Source organism: Xyrauchen texanus, chromosome 18 (assembly GCF_025860055.1).
Source record: "Xyrauchen texanus isolate HMW12.3.18 chromosome 18, RBS_HiC_50CHRs, whole genome shotgun sequence".
Lineage (NCBI taxonomy): Eukaryota > Metazoa > Chordata > Actinopteri > Cypriniformes > Catostomidae > Xyrauchen > Xyrauchen texanus.
This window is the reverse complement of record NC_068293.1, coordinates 6627224-6647607: the sequence shown is the minus strand read 5'-3', so window position 1 is coordinate 6647607 and position 20384 is coordinate 6627224. Positions and strand designations below refer to the sequence as shown.

Genomic DNA, 20384 nt, shown 5'->3' with positions numbered 1-20384 from the left:
TTATTGTTCTCAGCTCTCAATGTTTTTTCTGTAATTCTTCAATAAAATGCTGGTTAGTTGTAAATGCTGGTCTAGCGCTCTAGTTTTGAGGGAATGTGCGCAGAGGAAAAGATGTGCTGTGTGTGTGTGTGTGTGTGAGCGCGCACGCGCTCGTTTGTGTGTGTGTGTGTGTGTGTGTGTGTGAGCGCGCACGCGCTTGTTTGTGTGTGTGTGCGTGTGTGAGTGCGCGCGCGCTCCTCCTACTGCAGGCCTGTCCCACGCACACACATCTGTAAAACACACGACAGCAAGAAGGATCCAAAACGACTCCGCGTAGATCGTAAACATAGCATGAAGTTGATGAAGTTTCTGGATGTAGATGGAGAATGTGCGCTGATCGCGACGCAACAGCACTGAGATCAGAGACGCGTTTATAATATCTCTCAGCTCTTCTGAACGCGTTATTGTGAAGGTAAGAGCTGCACGCGTTTGCGTTTATGGAACAAACGCACGTTTACATAAAATCTAAATCTGAAACTTAACTTTCGAAATGACGTTGACGCTAATAGGTTTATTTTTGACTACAATCCCTGTGTGTTCAATACTTGAATACGAGTTGGCTTGAGGTTATTCATTAAAGTAAACGCTTTGGACAAAGGCATGTTGGGTCAGGAAGTTCTGGAGGGGTTTAGGGCGGCTGCGGCGACTCGTTGGCGCAATATTGCGGCCAATTGACACTTAGTTAATGTGTCTGTGATGTAGAAGAAGGTTGAGCCATCAACCCCACACTGCGCTCTCTCAGCATAACAAAGAGCAAACTGAACACACACACACACAGACAGGCAGTCAGACAGACACTCAGCTCATGACAGTTAAAATACTCTGAGCACAACAAAGCCCAACATAATGTGTTTTTGCATTCTTTTCTAATGTAATTTCGTATTGTTAACGTTATAAGTTGAGTGAATATGTTGAATAGGAAAGTTTACATGGATTTGAGAATGTCTTCATGTATTTGAATGTACACAACCTGATGATCATGATATTCAGCATGATTTGAGAATGTTTCAAAGAGCATCATGCATGCTTGGAAGTAAACTTTTCGAAATCCTAAAACTTTTACGTTTTACATAATATTTACGTTTAAATGATAAGCTTATAAAGATGAAAACCTGATGTTTTGACCCTATAAAGTTCTGCAATAGAGTTGGGTGACCCCATACCAGCATCAGAAATGAAGTATAACATTAAGGAATTCATTTTTTTTTTTAACTTTTTACAAATCTGTCTGTCTATCTACAGTATATACTTACCATGTATTTGACAATGTCATATACATTAATTTAATCAATTCATGAATACAAATGATCAAAGAAAGAGAGTTTATTACTTCTTACCCTAAGAATTAAATCAACTCATTAATTCCAGAATATGAATAACTAGGACTATAATAGAAAATTAAGAACTATATCAAATGTTACAATTGCCCTCAAGCCCCCCTTAACTTCTGACCCTGATCCAGTAAATGTTTTGTTTTCTAATTGTCTTTGTAATTTTACACTATCTAGGAATTGAAATTATTGGGGCTGGGCAAATAATGCCACCAGAAGTGCCAAAAATATCATAGAAAATCATGTGCTGGCAAAATATACAACTGATAACTTTCTTAAAATTCAGTTCTAGGGCTATTTAATTGTTTAAATTATTCAGGTGGATAGTTCACGGGTGATTCTAAAAAAAACAACTGCCAAGAAAAAGTCCTGGTCCTGTTTTACTCCAAAATAAAAAAAAAAAGCAAATAATATTTTGCATTTATAAAAAGAAGGCTTTTTTAGTTCCATCATGAGTTTTTTTTTTATATTGTGACCACACAATACATTTTAACCCTCAAATTCTCATTACTGCAATGCGAAAAAAAATAATAATATTATTAATATAGTAAAGTATATATACATCACAGTAGTTTCATCAACTTCCATTTTTTGCTGATTTTAAAAATATATTTTGTGCTGTAGTACAATATCATGTTACGGTAGTGAGAATGATCATTGAAACAATGGGGGAAATGAAATGTCCGGATACGTTACGGTAATTAGATTTGGGTGGTAAAATGTGCTTATGTGTCCTGAAAATATTGTTTCAAACCTAAATATAGGCTTAATTTACTTCATGCAAATTGTAGTTTGTGAATATGTTTTTTTTTTTAAAGAACAAGAGCTTGTGAAGTCAAGTAGTTGGTCGCTTCCACACAAATGCAATGATCATGATTGTGTGTGGGTGTGTGTGTGTTTGTGCGGGGGATGTGTTCAGACAGGTACAGTGGCTCCAATGGGCCTCTTTGTTAGAGTTGTGTATTGATGGCAGTGTGTGAAATCAACATTTTGAGATTGTTGTTAACTTGTGTGCATCCACTGGAGAACAGTTTTAGTAAAGAGTGTGCTGAAGATCAGGATGGTTCACTTCTTTTCTTTATTTATTGGGCTGTTTCTCTCTCTGATCTGTTGGCACTTAGGGACAAAAGGTCTTGCCCAACACTGACCTACTAGTGTATCTTGTTTTTTGCGCTATAATTGCCTCGTCAAAGACAAAGAATTGAAATTAATGTTATCGCTTAGACTCCATTTACACCTATTTATTAGCATTCCAGGTCTGATTTTAATTAATGCTTGATGTTGCTAAGATAGTGTGAGCTCTGAAAACACACTCAAATACCAACATGATTAAATTTGCTCTTCGGCTTTGATTGATTTTGTATGTCAGTAAACATTAAGCAGACACTTTTAGCCAAAGTAACTTGCAGATCGCTTATTACAGGTTCTGTCCTCCTTACCCAAGGTTAATGGTGATGGAACAGCCCTTGCTGGGTTCAAACCTGCAAACCTTCAGTTGCTAACCACAACTGAAGAACAGAGCCACAGTGTTTATACCCTTGAGGAAGTCGAACTACCAAAGGCTTACTAGTGTTAAACTGGGATAGGAGAATGTATTTTAATGAAATTACGGTACACACTGTGCTTTCAGACAGTAAGCAGGAGGGAACTTTTACTGACAATCAGCGAAACCAGTAAGTTAGAATAGAAATCCTTGGGAATGAAAATATTGAATAATTCCAAAACTAACGCTTTTAGAGTGGAAACTCTTATTATAATATGTGTTGTTATTTTCAGAGGTATTGATGGATTTCCTGCCCTTTACATAATGTAATCCACTGTACCTAGATATGCATCGATTATGTGTAAAGTTAAGTTATAGGCCTGAAATATGAGAAATTACAGCAATGTGAATGTACAAACTTACAGTGTTCATTGCCAATAAATATTTATTAGTAGCTACAACAATTTTGACTAGGATACCATAAACTCTATATGAATGCTGCTGTCCAATTAGTTCTCATTCTTTAAAGGAAGATTAAACCCAAATATAATTCAAATTTGCTTGTTACGATTTTAAAAATGCGCAAACGTGAATGAGAATGGGCTATGGTGGAGGGGATTTTCACCAAATAAAGACCACGATTAGGGTTGACTTTAAAAAAAAAAATTTTAAACGGCCAAATATGGGGGAAACATTTCAACGGGGCTCCTGAGTGAGACGCTGCGCAATGGTTATAGAGGTCCAGCTAGAGCTTGTTTGCATCTAAAAAAAGAAAATCGCTAAACGCTAAAGCATGTTCGGTGTGAACGGTCGCTAAAAGGCTTAAAATGAAAAAAATGCTTTAACACAACGACCAGGAAGAACCAAATTTCTATCAATCTTCACTTTTAGTTAACACTACTTTTTGCCAAAATAACGAAGCTACAATCAATGCACAAATACAATAATTTTTTGGGAAGGGTTAGGATTTGAAATTGAAACCCTTCCGAGGGTTAGGATTATGAAATCCGCAATTTTGTTCACTTAAATATGGGACGATTCTGTATTATACGGGAAAGTTGACAACCCTAACTACGATACACCCTTTGCTCAAAGCTAGAAAGAAGGTTGAAGCAACAGTATACCATTTACAATCTTTCAGACACTGCTCACTATGCTTAGCTGGCATTTAGCATTTAAATATGAGACACACACTATCCTGTCAACAGACTAAAATGTGAAATTAATGTGTTCTCAATGACTACACGCCTCGTTCTGTGGATAAAATACACATGAGATCAGTAAAACAAGCGGTTTTAATCACTCAACTGTTTACATTCTGCATTCTTGGTGCTAATGCTAACATGCTATTTGTGGTCATAAGATGCACCGTTTACCCTTTGATGTTGACTGAGTGAAGAAATTAACTGGAAAAAGATTTCACGTGAAAATAGGTGGAGCAAGGTCACGGCCATCGATGACGTGGTGCAATGGCAGTAAGAAGGGGTTTAGCTGCCGGTAATGTAAACGCAGCGTATTTCTAGTGTTAAGACTAGCAGCTGTACATCATCGTACCATTAGCTAGGGAACTCCTAGCCAATCACATGTAAGCCATTGCTTTATAAGTCTGCTCAGAATCTATCAAATTGCTGTTTCAGTGTGCTAATGTGGCAACCTCCACCACCCCACCATCACCAGTTTAGTCCCGTCCTGCATGGGGGTAGGCTTCTTGCCCCTGCCACCTATCTCCAGCAGAATATGACGGTTCCGAGTACAACTTCTTGGGACTGCCAGACGGGGCTTACGCCAAAGAGAGACATTACATTTCTGTTTTATATTCATCAATCTTAAATTTTACTCAAGCCTGCGAGTCTTCCTGATAGAACTAAGTTTTCCTGAAAGTTCGCACTAGCAAGCTATTTTGAACCACTGCAGTGAACTCTAAAGCATTTTGTATGAAATTGCATCACACCCATTCTTTTACCGATTTATTAGAAGTGTATTAGTGCCTTAATGCTTTTGGTCTGTTCCTCACCAAAAGCTAGCATATGGCTTCAGAAGACTTGGAATATAGCAAACAATTGATATGGACTACTTTTATGCCACTGCTATGGTACTTTATGTGCTTTTTGGAGCTTGAAAGTTAACTTTTCCTTTTGTGTTTAATGGAAGAGCGGAAGTCAAAGAATTTGGAACAACATAAGTAAACCGTGACAGAATCGTCATTTTTGGGTGAACTATCCCTTTAAAGAATGAGTAGTCATAGGACAGCAGCATTCTTCCCGAGTTCATGGTGTCCGCGTCCAGACTTCTCAGTTTCCTGTCTCTGCAGCTGCTCTTTCACAACGGGGTGAAGTGTGTCATTTGTCCACACAGGTCTGAATGGGGGGCAATCATTTTTCTGTGCACTGTAATTTGTCTGTCACAAACAGCTGGCGGTGCCAGCGGAACAATGCGCAAGGAGAGAGCAGAATGAGGTTAGCAGAGAGCGAGAGCAAGAGAGAAGTGTTAGTTTGCAGAAGGCTGATGGGGTATCAGATTTCAGAGGCCGTCAATAAGGGCAGACGGAGACACACACACACACACACACACACGACTGCACGTCTGAGCATGAGACACGGGTACGTCTGTCTCTCTCAAATGTCTCTGTCATTGTGAATGCAAAGGAAGTAGGAGAAGAGGAAGAGATGTGTGTGTAATTAACAGGACAGGGTTTGCAAGGCTCTTTTAATACTACAGAAGTATCTGCTCTCTGTGAGCATGCGTATGCGCATATTAGATTGCGTGTGTTGCTTGCATGCTGATGTGCCTGTAAGTTTTGGGTCTGATCGGGGAGAGTGTGTGTCGCTGTTGGGAATTGTCTGGGTGTCTCTGGCAGCGTAGCTCTGCAATCTGTCCTTTATTTTTAGGGCAAATGCCTCCGGCATCAGTTATTCCAAGATAAATGCACAGGGAAGATGCCAGATGCAATCTGTGGGGTGGAAAAAGACTCGAGAGAGACACGGGTCTCTGCAGACAGACAGGCTCTGGAGTGTGCTTATTGATTTCTGCTCTGTCCCCAGTCTGTCTACGAGTGTGTGTGTGTGTTCTGCTCCCATTACCCCCAGACTGACAGTCTGTCTCTCTGTCTGTCTCTGTTTGACTGTTCTTTCTCTGCTGTAATCATCCATTATGCTAATATAATTGTGAATAATGCAAATGATTATAATTAGTTATCTGCCAACTTGGTCTCATAGAATCAAGTTACTATACCTAAATTGTGGCCAATTCATATTTATGTGGCTCATTGTACGTATCACAGCAGTTTCTTGATGAAATAAACACTATACCCGCTACAACAACAATGACTTTTATTCACTTTCACACAAATCACAAGTAAAATGTAAACACATAAACACAGTTTTCCTCACACAATGCTATCCTAATGACATCTAAACACTTTTACTATAGTGCATGACTTGTTAGTTGAAACATTTTAACGTTTGCAGTAGCTTGTTCAAGTGCAATCAAATTGCATAGCTTGCATTCATGGTATTCAAGTAATGGAAAGAAAGTTTCCATTGTAAATATCAGTTATTTTAAAAGAGAATTGGCTACATTTACACAGCATCATATAAACTTGCAGAGTCCTCCTGTTTCACTGAACCGTAACTTCATTTTAAAAGCCACACGTGCAAGCTACACGGCAGAGAGAAGGTGGCCTACTGAAAGGTCAAAGCCTCAACCTTTATTTCCCCCCGCCAAGCAGCTGAAGTCCACGTGTGGGAATATTATTGTTATTTAAAAGATCCACAAGGCACCATCAATGTATTTTTTATTGTATGTTTCTCCCCAATTTGGCATGCCCAATTCCCAATGCACCCTAAGTCGTCATGGTGGCGTAGTGACTTGCCTCAATCCGGGGGGGGGTGGAGGACGAATCGATGTTTAGTCTTGTATTTTTGTCTTATTGGTTTTAAAAACATTTGTGCAAATAAGTTGAAATATGTTTCATGTCTGTAGTACATGCTGAAGTTTTATACCTTTAAACATGTGCTCATCGCATTGTTACTGCTCGATACTGTGTGTGTGAATTTGTTGGGCATATTTTTGTGTATTCAATACTGTCAGAGGGACTTTGAGTTTGGCCTGCTTTCAACCTCCGCAACAATTAAACTCAGATCTAATAGTTTTTGGCCTGATTTAGAGAGTTTATGGGAGTTCAAAGAGATTACCACGTCCCTCACTACAACCTCCCAATCCCTTAACTCACAGAACAGCAGCTGTCTCGTACTAATGACATCACGCAACTGTATTAGTGTCTGGAGCGCAAATCTTTTAGCAGAATAATGTTTCCCTGTATTATTACTGTGTGAATATGCACTGCAGATGAATTGGGTCTAATGCAGTCTAATAACTCTAATTTCTAATACCTATGTAGTCTAATATCTCTGTTTAAAGATAACCTCTCGTGTGTGAATTACATGATGGTTAGTCAAATTCTTTTAAAAATTTGTGTTAAAATGTTAAAATACTTTTCCTATCCCAGCATGCATTGTAATTAAGCCATACATAGTTGGACTTACTGAAGTATGCAAACACTGTGACTGGGCTGCCTTCGAACATTGTTCTGTTTGTTGAGCAGGATCTAGTTGTTTTCAGAGGCACATGGAGTTCGCCATACTGTGTGATGTTTATCTGAAATATTTGGGCGAAGTTTGGTTTTACTTTGGCAAGAGTTCAAATCTAGAGGGAAATATGGAAGGGAAGCTTCTTGTGTCCATGAGATCATCTGATATAAAACACATGAGAATATCTTCAGTGTGAACCTTTGCTTTTAAATAGAGGTTGACTTATAGTGGATTTTGCCAATACCGATTACTAAGGTGGTGGAAATGGTAACCGATTAATCGGCCAATAGTTTTTCAAATCGAGTCATAGAATGTTACAAAAATATATATTATTCTTAGTCTTTTTTTACCATGGCAGGCTCAGACATTGAGGCTACAAGAGTCCAAAATGAAAAAAAAAATAAATAAATTGCAATTTACTTTTCGACCAAAATCCTTATAATAACCAGAAAAAATAAAGACTTGGTGATCACGTGGGCCTTTTTTAACTTTAAATGATCCCAAAACACACAAGAGACTCTTATTTTGAAATGACAGAGACTTGGCTCTGTTACAATGCTCTAAAATTAAGTATTTACCTAATTCAACTTTTTGTAGCCTACAGTATATTTTGACCAGATAACACGTTTGTGTATATATATATTTCACCAGATGAGGTTTAATGATGAATAAGGTTTATTATTATTCACAAGGTATGAATTTGGAGACGTAAAGTATGATGATATTGCATTTTTGTTTGCATGCCCTCACTGCAATTAAGAACTCTTGATTATCTAATTGAAATAACAAAGATGCATTGAAGTGAGGATAAAAATATGGATGAATTGTCAATGATGAAAGAAATGATAAAAACTCTAAACAGTCATTCTAACTGTAAAATCCTCTAGTGTCGGCCACAGAGGAACAACACAGGAATAAATAATAAAAAAAGCATGTTTTTGAAATTTTTTTATGATAACCGTTAATTCCAAAAAGCTACCGACGGCACAGATTAATCGATTAAAAACATATATTGGCCTGCCTCTACTTTTAAACACTGTTAAAGTTTATGTGTGAAGTTTTTTGGATGTAAAAAGTAGTGTTGTCAGTCGATTAATCGCATTCATTTATAGTTAATCGCAGATTTTGAAAGTGCTTAAATTTGACTCTGTACTTCTTTTATTTTAAAAATGCCTTTAGTTCCTTCTTAGAAAATAAAAGAATGTAACAATGTTTTATTAACATTTTCCAAACAAAGTATTCCACAGTATTATGGAATGATATTCCGGACATTACTCAAAAGGAATTGCAAATTGTATTTGCAATTGCGTTTTCAATTTGTGGACGCATAAAATGTGACATAATCCAAACGCAATTGCAAATCGCGCATTACGGTTTGCATTTTCGTTTAAGCGAACGCACAGTGACTGCCAAATTTCAAATGGAAAAGCAAAGTCCGTTTGCAACTGTGTTTCCCATATCTTACGAGTTTTGGCCCTGTCATATTTAAATAGCAATTTCAATTACCACGTCTGCTTTTTCACTTTCTCAGCGTCGCGTATGTAGCCAGCCAAAACTCAAATGGAATACTATTTTATTTATTTATTTTTTTTATTGCAATATTAACAAACAGAACAAGACGATACATACAAGAAATATAAACAATCTTTCAAAACAAAAGAGAAATTATGGTTCAGAATACATTAAGAGAGGAAATGTGAAAGAAATTTAAATATATTCAACAATAGTCTAAAAAGAAAAGAGAGTAAGAGAAGAAAGAAAAAAAAAAGAAGAGGGCACAAAAGAAAAAAAACATGAAGAGAGAATATGAAACATGGCACTAATTCTGGATGTTTTCATTGCTTTCTTGTTAACAGAAAGTTGAAATTGTATTTAAATACATCTTCAATTCTTCTTTGAAAAAGCTAAAGTGGGGTTTACTTTTCATATATTTACATTTATGGATATGAAACTTTCCAATATATAAAAGAAGGTTTATACAAAAACATGCATTAATTAGATTCTTGTCTTTAACATAAAATCCAAAAAGAATGTGTCTATATGATAAAGAAAAGTTACATAAAACCTTTTGGACAATCAGAGCATCAATATTGTTCCAGAAAGACCGAGTAAAAAGACATTCCCAAAACAAATGATCAACAGTTTCAGAGGAGGCTTCACAAAAGAGCAGGAAGTATCAATATCATTTCTAAATTTCTTTAAAAAAGTATTTAACTGGATAAAATCTATGAATAATTTTATAGGATATTTCTTTAACTTTATTAGTTAGAAAGAATTTCTGAGGAAGTGACCAAACATATGACCATTTAATATCATCAAAAAGGTTATTCCAATAAGAAATGGAGGAAGGAATTGAAGTAACAGGGTCCAAAAATAATGACCTAATTTTATAATTGGATTTATGTATTGAAAAACAAATAGAACCAACCACAGTAGATTCAGGGCTAGGGGAGAAACAGAAGTCACTGTAGCACTATTATTGTTTCTAAACAGCATACAGATTTCCAAAGAGATGGCCTTGAAAACTATATTAAATTCTTTACTAGATACTGGGAATTGGTATCCTGAAACAAAATCGGAATAATTAAATAAATTACCTTCACTATCAAATAGCTGGTTTACTAATATCACCCCATTATTGAACCAGTTTTCAAGAAATAAAGATTTCCTCTTATGAAGAATATTACAGTTGTTCTGTGGTATCCTACATTTCTGAAGATACTACATGTTCCAAATTAAAAAATTGTGTGGCGAGAAATTATGCTTGTAAATAAGTTTCCAAGCCATAAGCATCTGCTGATGATAATTGGAAAGTTTGACAGGAAGTTTACTAATTGAATAATTGCACATTAAAAGAAAATGTATACCTCCTAATTGAGAAAAAATATATCTTGGGATTATACTCCAAATAGAAGATTGATTGTGAAGGAAACGTTTCAGCCAATTAATTTTTAAGGTATTGTTAAGAGAATCAAAATCAATGAAATTTAAGCCACCTTTATTATAAGAATTCAAAATAACTGATTTTCTAATACTCAAATGGAATACTAATTCCCTTAGTATTTCCATTTCCGATGCCTTACACAGAAACCTGTCAATCAGGGTCAAGGGTGGGATTATGCTATGGGGCGTGTTTGTCTTGGGAAGTGACGTCACTCACAGTCGACGGTCAAGAGGTGATGCCCTGAACAGACGCTGGTTTATCAAATCAAATCACTTTATTGTCCCACTACCATGTACACAAGTGCAACAGTAGGTGAAATTCTTGTGTGCAGTTCTGAGCAACATAGCAGTCATGACAGTGACGAGACATATACCAATTACAGTAAACAACATACTTACACAAAACAATTTACAAGTCAAATGTACACATACTTACACAACACAATAATTATATACAATGTACAGTAAACAATACACACAATATACAATACAATAAGTAGGAGTATATGAAATATATATCTATGAAGTAGTATATTGAGGAGAATATGTGAGATTATAGATGAATAAAGTGCAGTGCTAATTATTGATCCTGATAGACTGTGAGTGATGTCACTTCCCAAGACAAACACGCCCCATAGCATAATCCCACCCTTGACCCTGATTGACAGGTTTCTGTGTAAGGCATCGGAAATGGAAATAATAAGGGAATTAGTATTCCATTTGAGTTTTGGCTGGCTACATACGCGACGCTGAGAAAGTGAAAAAGCAGACGTGGTAATTGAAATTGCTATTTAAATATGACAGGGCCAAAACTTGTAAGATATGGGAAACACAGTTGCAAAAGGACTTTGCTTTTCCATTTGAAATCTGGCAGTCACTGTGCGTTCGCTTAAACGAAAATGCAAACCGTAATGCGCGATTGGCAATTGCGTTTGGATTATGTCACATTTTATGCGTCCACAAATTGAAAACGCAATTGCAAATACAATTTGCAATTCCTTTTGAATAATGTCCGGAATATCATTCCATACAGTATAAGATATTCACTGAAATTGCACCAATTCAAGTAACACTAAATGTTTCTTAAAGTCCATGTTTAAAGTGAAAGGTTGACTAACTGAAATATCTAGACCACACATTGTTATGGGCATTAAATCACTTAAACTCTCATCCTCCACAATATTAATCATCGCTATCCACTTCATTACAGCAATCGTGAAGCTGCATTCATATGATTCGCATCGTTATGAACTGTACTTGTAAAGCGCTGCAGAGTCTTGTTTTGCTTTTTGTTTTTGTTTCTCATGATCTTACAAACATTTTGATCTAGAGGTGAATTTACACGGGATGCGGTGGGCGGCAGGCTTTGCTTACGATCTCGCCGCTTTCGTTAGTACAGGTGTTTTTCATTCAAACGAGAAGCGATGCAAAACGTGCCAATAGAAGTGCAGTAATGCCCCCCAGTGCTTCAGCTCAGTTACTGCTATGAGGTGATAAAAATGCCACTGTCTTAAATAAGACATCAGGCCCACCGCTGTTATAATGTAAAGACTTCAGTGAGTGTTCAATGAGACCATACTCAAGTGAAAATATAAATAAAAATGAGTTTTTGTTTAGTACGCTGTAATTTGTAGGAATGGTCGCAAAGATCTGCATCCATCTGTCTGTTTGTGAGCAGCCTGCAAGCAACCTGTGTTTTTTTGCATGTTTGTGTATTTGTGTGTGTGTTTTGTTGTAAGATGACACATTCCTATTCTTGTCCCTTATTGGCTCATTTCCAATCACATGACCCAAAACAGCTCAGCAGAATAGATTAGCAAAATGGTGACAAAATACCATAGGGGAATTTATTTTTATCTATAACTTATAAACCTTTAAAGATGGACCTACTCTGAGCCCCAAGGTTGTTAATAGATGCTGTGCTTCTTTTGAAACTTTTAAAATTCGTGTTTAATAGCAGAATTCCTGGAACTACACTACCAATCAGATGTGCCCTGTTGAAGGTAATAAATGAATCATTTGTTGGATACCATGCATTGATAAATCATAGGCCATACTAAACTGATACAGGTGTGTTCAGTTATTCTTATTCACTGTTACAACTTTTAGTTTCCCATGTATATCATGTTTTAATGGCAAATGCCCGACTCAGAGGTATGAGCTTTCCAGGTGCACTTGAAAGCAGCAAGAGTATCACAGCGAACAAAACGCACCAAAAGATCTCCACAGCGACCGCAATCTCCCACGACAAATGTGAATGATGCAGACGAGTCTGTATAAAAGTGTGTATATAACTAAATATTTTGCTATAAAATGTTAAAATATAATTTCTATACTTCTAATTCTCAACTTTAAATCAATACTTTTGTATTTTTCCATCAGTTTGAATTGGATTATGTAATTCGCAATGCTTAATGGAATTGTAGTTCATTCCCTCATTTAAGTATTTAAACGTTTGTCTTTTTGTCCTATTTTCAAATTGTTTTTTGCTTTTATGAAAAATTTGATAAAGTCTCTATGGAAAAATTGAATATGAAAAATACAGCTGAAACAGTGGGCGCTATTGCACACTTTGCCACACTGTGTGAAACATTACTTATTTATTTACAGTTTTCATCCCATTCTAACTGACCTCATCTAATGGGCTTTTCCACTGCACGGTACAACTCAACTCTACTCACATTTTGGGGGTTTTCCACTGTGGATAGTACCTGGTACCAAGTGAGCCGATACTAAATGTGACATAAAAATCCTGCAGATCACTGATTGGTCATGGAGAATCGTCTCTACCAGCATCACTGGATTTCCGACACGTGACATCAACCCGCTAGTTTTAAAGTTAGCAACAGCGATAGCAGTATAATTTGTTCACGCGACTTTCGAATTGTGAAAAAATAAATGGCTGTGCAAAACCACACCGTGTTCAATAAACGAGGTGCAGACGGTCCACTCGTTAGCAATGAGCGAAACAAAAAAAGTCTCTCATTAAGTGTCTCAGCTGTTGGCCGCAAACAGCTACCACTGGACCTACCAACAGTGTAGGAAAAGTAAATAAAACAAACTTAAAAGTGACTACAGATCCGGCGAGCTATGGGAGGGAGAGTGCCCTGGACTGGTGTTGATCCACGGTGGAGGATGGTATGTTTTGTTATGTTAACTCTATATTCTGCCAATTTAACTGTTACACTTGTGTAAAATCACCATGCAACAACTGCTTTATGCAGCACAATGAGCTAGCAGCTAATCGCTAGCGGTCGTGTTATTGTTTTGGTCAGTTTGTGTCGTGTTTAAGATGATGTCACGGCAGTAGAGGCGGCGCAACTATGACGATCAGCCTGTAATCCCATCCACGTTCAGGTGTCACTAAACTGCAGTGGAAATGCAAGCTCAGAAAAGTGAAGAAAGTAGAATTGAAGCAAGTCGAACCGTAACGTGCAGTGGAAAAGTGTCATTAGTTAGCCATCGACTTCACAAAAGCAAAAATGTATCACACAAAAACAAATGTTTAGTTTTGCAAGGCATCTAAAAACACAAGTTTATGATAATGGATAGGTAAAATATAGTGATAATGCAGCACTGGCCCAATAGGGCAATTGACCGCTCCATCAATGGGCTCAAAACTCCCTCACACTGGGCCCAGGCCATCAGGTTATCTGTAGTTGGACTTTTTCTGGCTGGTGGGTTTATTGCATAATGTTGTTTTCAGTCCCACCTCTGCTCTATGTGCTGTTCACGTCTATTGCTTCACTGCACCTCATGTTAATCTGAGACGTCTGTTCTCAGACTGTTGGTGATGTGGTTTTGTCATGTACATCTGGACCGTCTCCTCTGCTGATAGGCTGGTTTGCATAACACAAGCTCAATGACAAACAGTGCCGCCTGTCTGTAGCAAAAGCCCTCCCAGTTTATGAAATCCGCAGATTATATTCAATTATTGTGCATGTGTGTATCTGTGTGTGTCATTCTATTCTGACACACATTATTTAGACCACAATATTAGAGCAGGGTCCGAAAGTAACTTTTCAATTAGGGGGGAACATTGGAACTGATTTCCAGGGGCTTTTTTCTAACTTTATAAAACTCTCATCATTTTATGTAAAATACTTTAATAAATGATTCAGTTTGAATGAGATACTGTATGCTGTAAACTATTAAATAAAATCAACTTCAACTAATTTTTTTAGACTGCTTATTGGCTTGGATTTCCCAATTTAATTAGACTCTAATTTTGATTGAATTGATTGATTGAGTCAATATCAATTCCTTTGGGAATATTTCAGTTATAATGTAAACATGCATGCTTTAATAATTACATATTGCCTGATCTCTAATGCATAACTTTCTTTTCCTCATTCACATATTTCGGATATTAAAAATAAAACTTCCCTCATCATTTATTCACCCTCCTGCCATTCCAGATGTGTACGACTTTCTTTCTTCACCAGAACACAAATGACGATTTTCAGAAGAATATATCAGCTCTTTAGGTCCATACAAATCAACTGAATGGTGACCAGAGCTTTGAAGGTCCAATAAAGAGATAAAGGCAGCATAAAAGTAATTCATAAGAGTCCTGTGGTTTAATCCATGTCTTCTGAAGCAATCCAGTGGCTTTTGGGTGAGAACAAACCAAAATATATCCCCTTTTTCACTGTACATCTTGCCAATGCAATCTCTAGGCACAATCATGATTTTAAGCTCGATTACACTTCCTAGTGCTTTACTATGCACAGAGCGCTAGATGACGCTATAGAAAGTGGAATCAAGCTTGAAATTGTAAAAATTTGGTCTGCCTTTCCCAAAACTGATTGGATCACTTATTTTTTATTTTTTTATTTGCCAAGACAATGCATATTAAAAACAGTACGCCTGTAACATGTCAGAGACATTGATATTGAAGACAATATATATAATAATACTGTATATATAATTAGAGCTATAAATATATATGAATAAAAAAATGTAATCAAATGAATTACATGACATGCCGATTAATTGCATATATCAGTATTTGCTGAGAAAGGCCCCCAAATAAAGATGATTATAAATAATACATAATTCAATTATATATAAGTATAATAAATATAATAATTCAGATATTCAGATATCTGTCCTCTTATTCTGGGGCTGTGCTGCTTGTAAGATTTAAGGCACACTGACTGCCCCCAGCTGATGCAGCTCATAAAAACACTAAATTACATGTACTTCAAGCTTGAATTGCTCTGATGGTAGAAAAATATGTACTTTAATTATGGAATTTAGAAATGGGTCAGGAGGCCCAGGATTAATTATAATATATTTTTATGTAATTTAATTCAGTGTCGTCATGTGTATTACAATGTCACGAACCCCCTGCAATTCAATCACAAACCTCTGACCCCCGTTTTGTCAGCATTATGTGTGATTGTGTACAAAGGAGCTTTCTCAGTCTCATTCAGGTCTCATTCTTTTCTCTCATTGTGTGACACCTCTCTCTTTCTCTCTCTCTCTCTCCCTCTCTGTCTCTTTCTCTCCCTCTCTTTGTTTTGATGAGTCAGCAGATCTTATTCGAACGGATGCTGATCTTGAAGACTCTGCTGGTCCCACTCACTGCTAACACAAATATTTTTAAAGCACTTGGTAAGACTCACTATGATGTTTCCTGTTTTCCCAGAATCCATTTAGGTTTTGAAATACAGAAATGCACACAATTTTCAGTTATAGTTATAAATTTAAAGGGATAGTTCACCCAAAAAAGAAAGTTTTCTCATCATTTATTCACTCTCATGCCATCCCAGATGTGTATGACCTTCTTTCTTCTGCAAAACACAAATGAAGATTTTAGATGAATTTTTCAGCTCTGTAGATTTATGCAATGCAAGTGGATGGGTGCCAAAATCCACATAATTTGAGTATAAAAGTATTCCATATGACTCCAGTGGTTAAATCAATGTCGTCTGAAGCGATATGATAGGAGTGTAAATAGCCAAAAACAGATGAAGGTGAAAGTAAAGGAAAAAGAACTTGAATATTGATTTGTTTCTCACCCACACCCATCATATTACTTCAGAAGACATGGATTTAACCACCAGTCATCTGGAGTTGCACTATTGTAGATTGTGGAGCTTAAAAATGTTGGCACCCATTCACTTGCATTGTGATGACCAACAGGCCTGAGATATTCTTCTGAAAATCTTTGTTTTTGTTCTGCAGATGAAAAAGTCATACACATCTGGGATGGCATGAGAGTGAGTAAATGATGAGAGAATTTTTATTTTCACACTTATCTCGTTAGCAAAATTACTCATGAAATATTCATTGACGAAGTGTTTTTTTTATTACTTACCAGACAATGAAGTGAACGTGAACAAAGTTACGTGCTAGTCAGAATGCATAGAATTGCTCTTTGAAAATCCCGCTATGTAGAACCCAATATCTGAGGAATTCATATGAAATGTTTTAACCTTTAATATGTTCGCTAGAAATTTAAATAATGTAAATTCTTATACAGATTGTTTGCGGTCGAATCACAGCAAGTGTTCTCGAACAATAACAGCAGTATGTAGAGTGTGTGCTATTGTCTCTGTGTATTCTCTGTCCCAGATTGAAATGAGGTTGACCCACCCCTCCCTGGCACTCAGTTTACCCTACTGACCCAGCTCTCACCCTGTTTATGCCAACAGTGCCCCCTTGTGCCCCCGCCCCTGATGGGCCCCTGCTGTGTGTGTGTGTGTGTGTGTGTGTGAATGAACGGGTCATTTCGCTGTTATCAGAACAGAATGAGTGGAAAGTTTTCTGTCAGACAGTTGCAGACGGGTTAGTATTCATGCTGGAACAGAGTACTCAGAGACGGGTGGGCAGTAAACAGCCCATGAGGGAGCCATTAGCACATTAGGAGAGCGATTGTAAAGCTTGTATGACCATCAGAGTGATTTGAAAGGCATTTCATTCAGATGTGTGTGGGTGAGTGTGTGTGTGCGTGTCATCAGTGTGTGCTGTCTGGAAATGGCTTGTGCTGTACAAATGTGAATGTATCAGCAGACGTCTCAGTGTCTGTGTGGTTTAAGATGGCATTCTCTCATACTTCTCGCTGGATATTCTGTAAGCGTGCTCAGTCTGTATGGAGCTAGGACAGTGACAAAAGTATTTGAATCTGAATTTTTTTCATTTGAATTCTAGATGTGATTGATGTGAAGATTTTTGTGGCATATTTAATACATTTGTATCAGAGGTAGACCAATATATCGTTTTTACCCATTAATCAGTGCAGATAGTTGTTTTTTGTAACTAACGGTTATTGGAAAAAATCTTTGCTGATAGCTGGCGATAATTTTTTCCCTCCATATCAACAAACCTCATCTTGTGAAATATATAGGTTATGAAAAGTTTCATCTGAAAAATACTTATGTATAGAGAGCATTGTAAGGTAGCCATGTCTCTATTATTTCAGTTGTTGTATAAACAACTATTTCAGAGTTGTTTATAGTAAAAAATCCCCCCTTAAGCACCAAACCTTAATTTCTCTGGTAATTAATGATATTTTGGTTGCACGAATTATTTTTGGGCACTTTTAGCCTCAATGTCTGTGCCCGCCATAGTATGGAAACACCAAGATAATATTTTTTTTAATTATTCTATAAATCGATAAAAAATAATCAGTTATCAGTCTTTTCCATCACCTTGGTTATCAGTCTTTTTTGTTTTGAATTTGAATGAACTTTTTTATAGATTTGAGAGTTCTGCACTCATTTTGTATTTTTTAAAAGATTAATGCATTTAACTTTCTGTGATTGGCCAAAATGCAAGTTCGATTATTCTGATAACCTCTACTTTCCTCTGTGGAAATCAGAAGCTTGAGCTTTGCCCTAGTTTGTTTACAGTCTGAATTTGTGAGATCGGAACTTGAGAGAAGTTTTAAACATATGTGTGTTTCAGTTTAAACACAAATTTGCCACAAAAAAATCTTAAATTTTGTTTTCGGATTTATGTATGTCAGTCTTCTAGCTCCATATAACCATACCTCACACATTATCCACTCATCATCTTTTACTCTTCTGGCTGATTGTGTTTTAGTCATATGAGCTAGTGCTCAACCGATATGGGTTTTTCAAAGGGTGATGCCAGCATCGATATCTAGAGAGCAGAATGTTCATTGGTGGATACAATACATGTACTTAAAAAAAAAAACAAATCAAATAAAATCTGTGAATATTTATTGTTTTCTTCAGGTGTATAATGTTGAGAAGTGTGCTGACTGTGCTGCTGGTTGTGATCGCTTCACCTGTTGTCTGTATAGAAGGTAAGAGTCCAACACAGACCTTTAATATCATTCAACATACATATGAAATCAAAATTCAATCAAAATCAAAGTTAACATTTTTACATTTCTAGAAAGTGAAGTCTTGTTAACGTTTGATTACTCTTGCTAGTTTATTTAATTTGCCTACTGACAATGTCCAACTTTGTCAAAATTCTGAAAGTCATTATGTTTTGTGTTTAATTTAATTCAAACGTTTTTGGGGGGGCCTGGGTAGCTCTGTTGACGCTGACTACCACCCCATGAGTCGTGAGTTTTAATCCAGGGCGTGCTGAGTGACTCCAGCCAGGTCTCCTAAGCAACCAATTGGCCCTGTTGCTAGGGAGGATTGAGTCAAATGGTGTAACCCCATGTCGCTATAATGTGGTTCTCGCTCTCTGTGGGGCACGTGGTGAGTTGTGGGTGGATGCCGCAGAGAATATCATGAATCCTCCACACATGCTATGTCTCCAAGGTAACATGCTCAACAAGCCACGTGATTCGAGGACTTGGAGTGCATTGGGAATTGGGCATTCCAAATTGGGGAGAAAAAGGGGAGAGGAAAAAAAAAATCAAAAGTTTATGAAATAAATTGTCTGATTCCTTTCCTAGTCAGTTTTAATATGACATTCACATAACAAAAAGAAAAAAGTTGACATCTGTTTTTTAATAAGAATCAACCCCTGGGACATGAAAGTGCCTGAAATGAAAGAAACACCTGTTCACAGTTGCTCTGCTGGTCTTGAGATGCATCTGTGAGTGTTGTGTGACTTGTAATAAGAAACCAACTCTGTTTTTCTCGCTGTGTGTGTGTATGTATGTGCAGACTTAGGCAGCACTGGTGACATCGAGTGTGTGTGTGAGGGCTCGTCGTGTGGCGGTGTCCAGCGTTGTTTTGGCCGTCAGTGTTTCTCTTCGCTGTCTGTCCAGAACAGGACAGCCCTCCAGCAGAAGGGATGCATTGTGGGTAGTGATGAAGAGACCGGGCGCTGCGGAAGCTCCAGTGCAGTGCAGTGCTGCCAGGGAACATTGTGTAATATGAACGTTACTGTGGAAATGCTAAGCACAGGTGACTCATGGGAGCTATAATTATTCAGATTTGTAAACCTTACATGCACAATAATGTATTAAAGGGATAGTTCACCCGAAAAATGTAATTGTCTCAATTACTCACCCTCCTTCCTTTCTTTCTTCAGCAGAACATAAATTCAGATTTTTAGAAGAATATTTCAGCTCTGTTGGTCCATACAATGCAAGTGAACGGTGAATGGAACTTTGACAGTCCAAAAATCAGCATTAAAGTAATCCATAACACTACAGTGGTTTAATCAATGTCTTCAGAAGCTAAATGATAAGAGTGGTTGAAAAACAGAAACATATTTAAGTCCTTCTTTAATATAAATCTCCACTTTCACTTCCACAATCTTCTTTTGTCTTTTGGTGATTCACATTCTTCGTGCATATTGCCACCTACTGCACAGGAAGAAGAATTTAAAGTAAAAAAATAACTTAAAAATGTATCTGGTTCTCACCCACACCTATCATAGAAGATTTCGATTTAACCAATGTGGTTTATGGATTAATTTTATGCTGACTTTACTGTATGTGCTTTTTGGAGCTTCAAACATTCACTTGGATTGTATGGACCAACAGAGCTGAAATATTCTTCTAAAAATCTTCATTTGTTCTGCTGAAGAAAGAAAGTCATGCACATCTGGGATGGC

At 37.0% G+C, this 20384-nt stretch overlaps 1 protein-coding gene across 5 annotated transcripts in view; it reads left to right on the top strand.

The window, feature by feature from the left end:
- Positions 1-223: 223 nt before the first annotated feature.
- The window catches only part of LOC127658513 (activin receptor type-1-like), a 42208-nt gene continuing 22047 nt past the window's right edge, over positions 224-20384 (top strand). Inside the window, exons 1-4 of one of the 5 annotated variants that reach the window (XM_052147820.1) lie at positions 224-451; positions 15926-16004; positions 18593-18663; positions 19487-19729. In XM_052147820.1, coding sequence (XP_052003780.1) covers positions 18600-18663; positions 19487-19729 — 307 coding nt within the window. In that variant the 5' untranslated portion in view covers positions 224-451; positions 15926-16004; positions 18593-18599. Of the gene's footprint in view, positions 452-15922; positions 16005-18592; positions 18664-19486; positions 19730-20384 lie in introns of all 5 variants that reach the window. The other 4 variants (XM_052147819.1, XM_052147818.1, XM_052147822.1 and 1 more) reach the window with 4 other exon arrangements.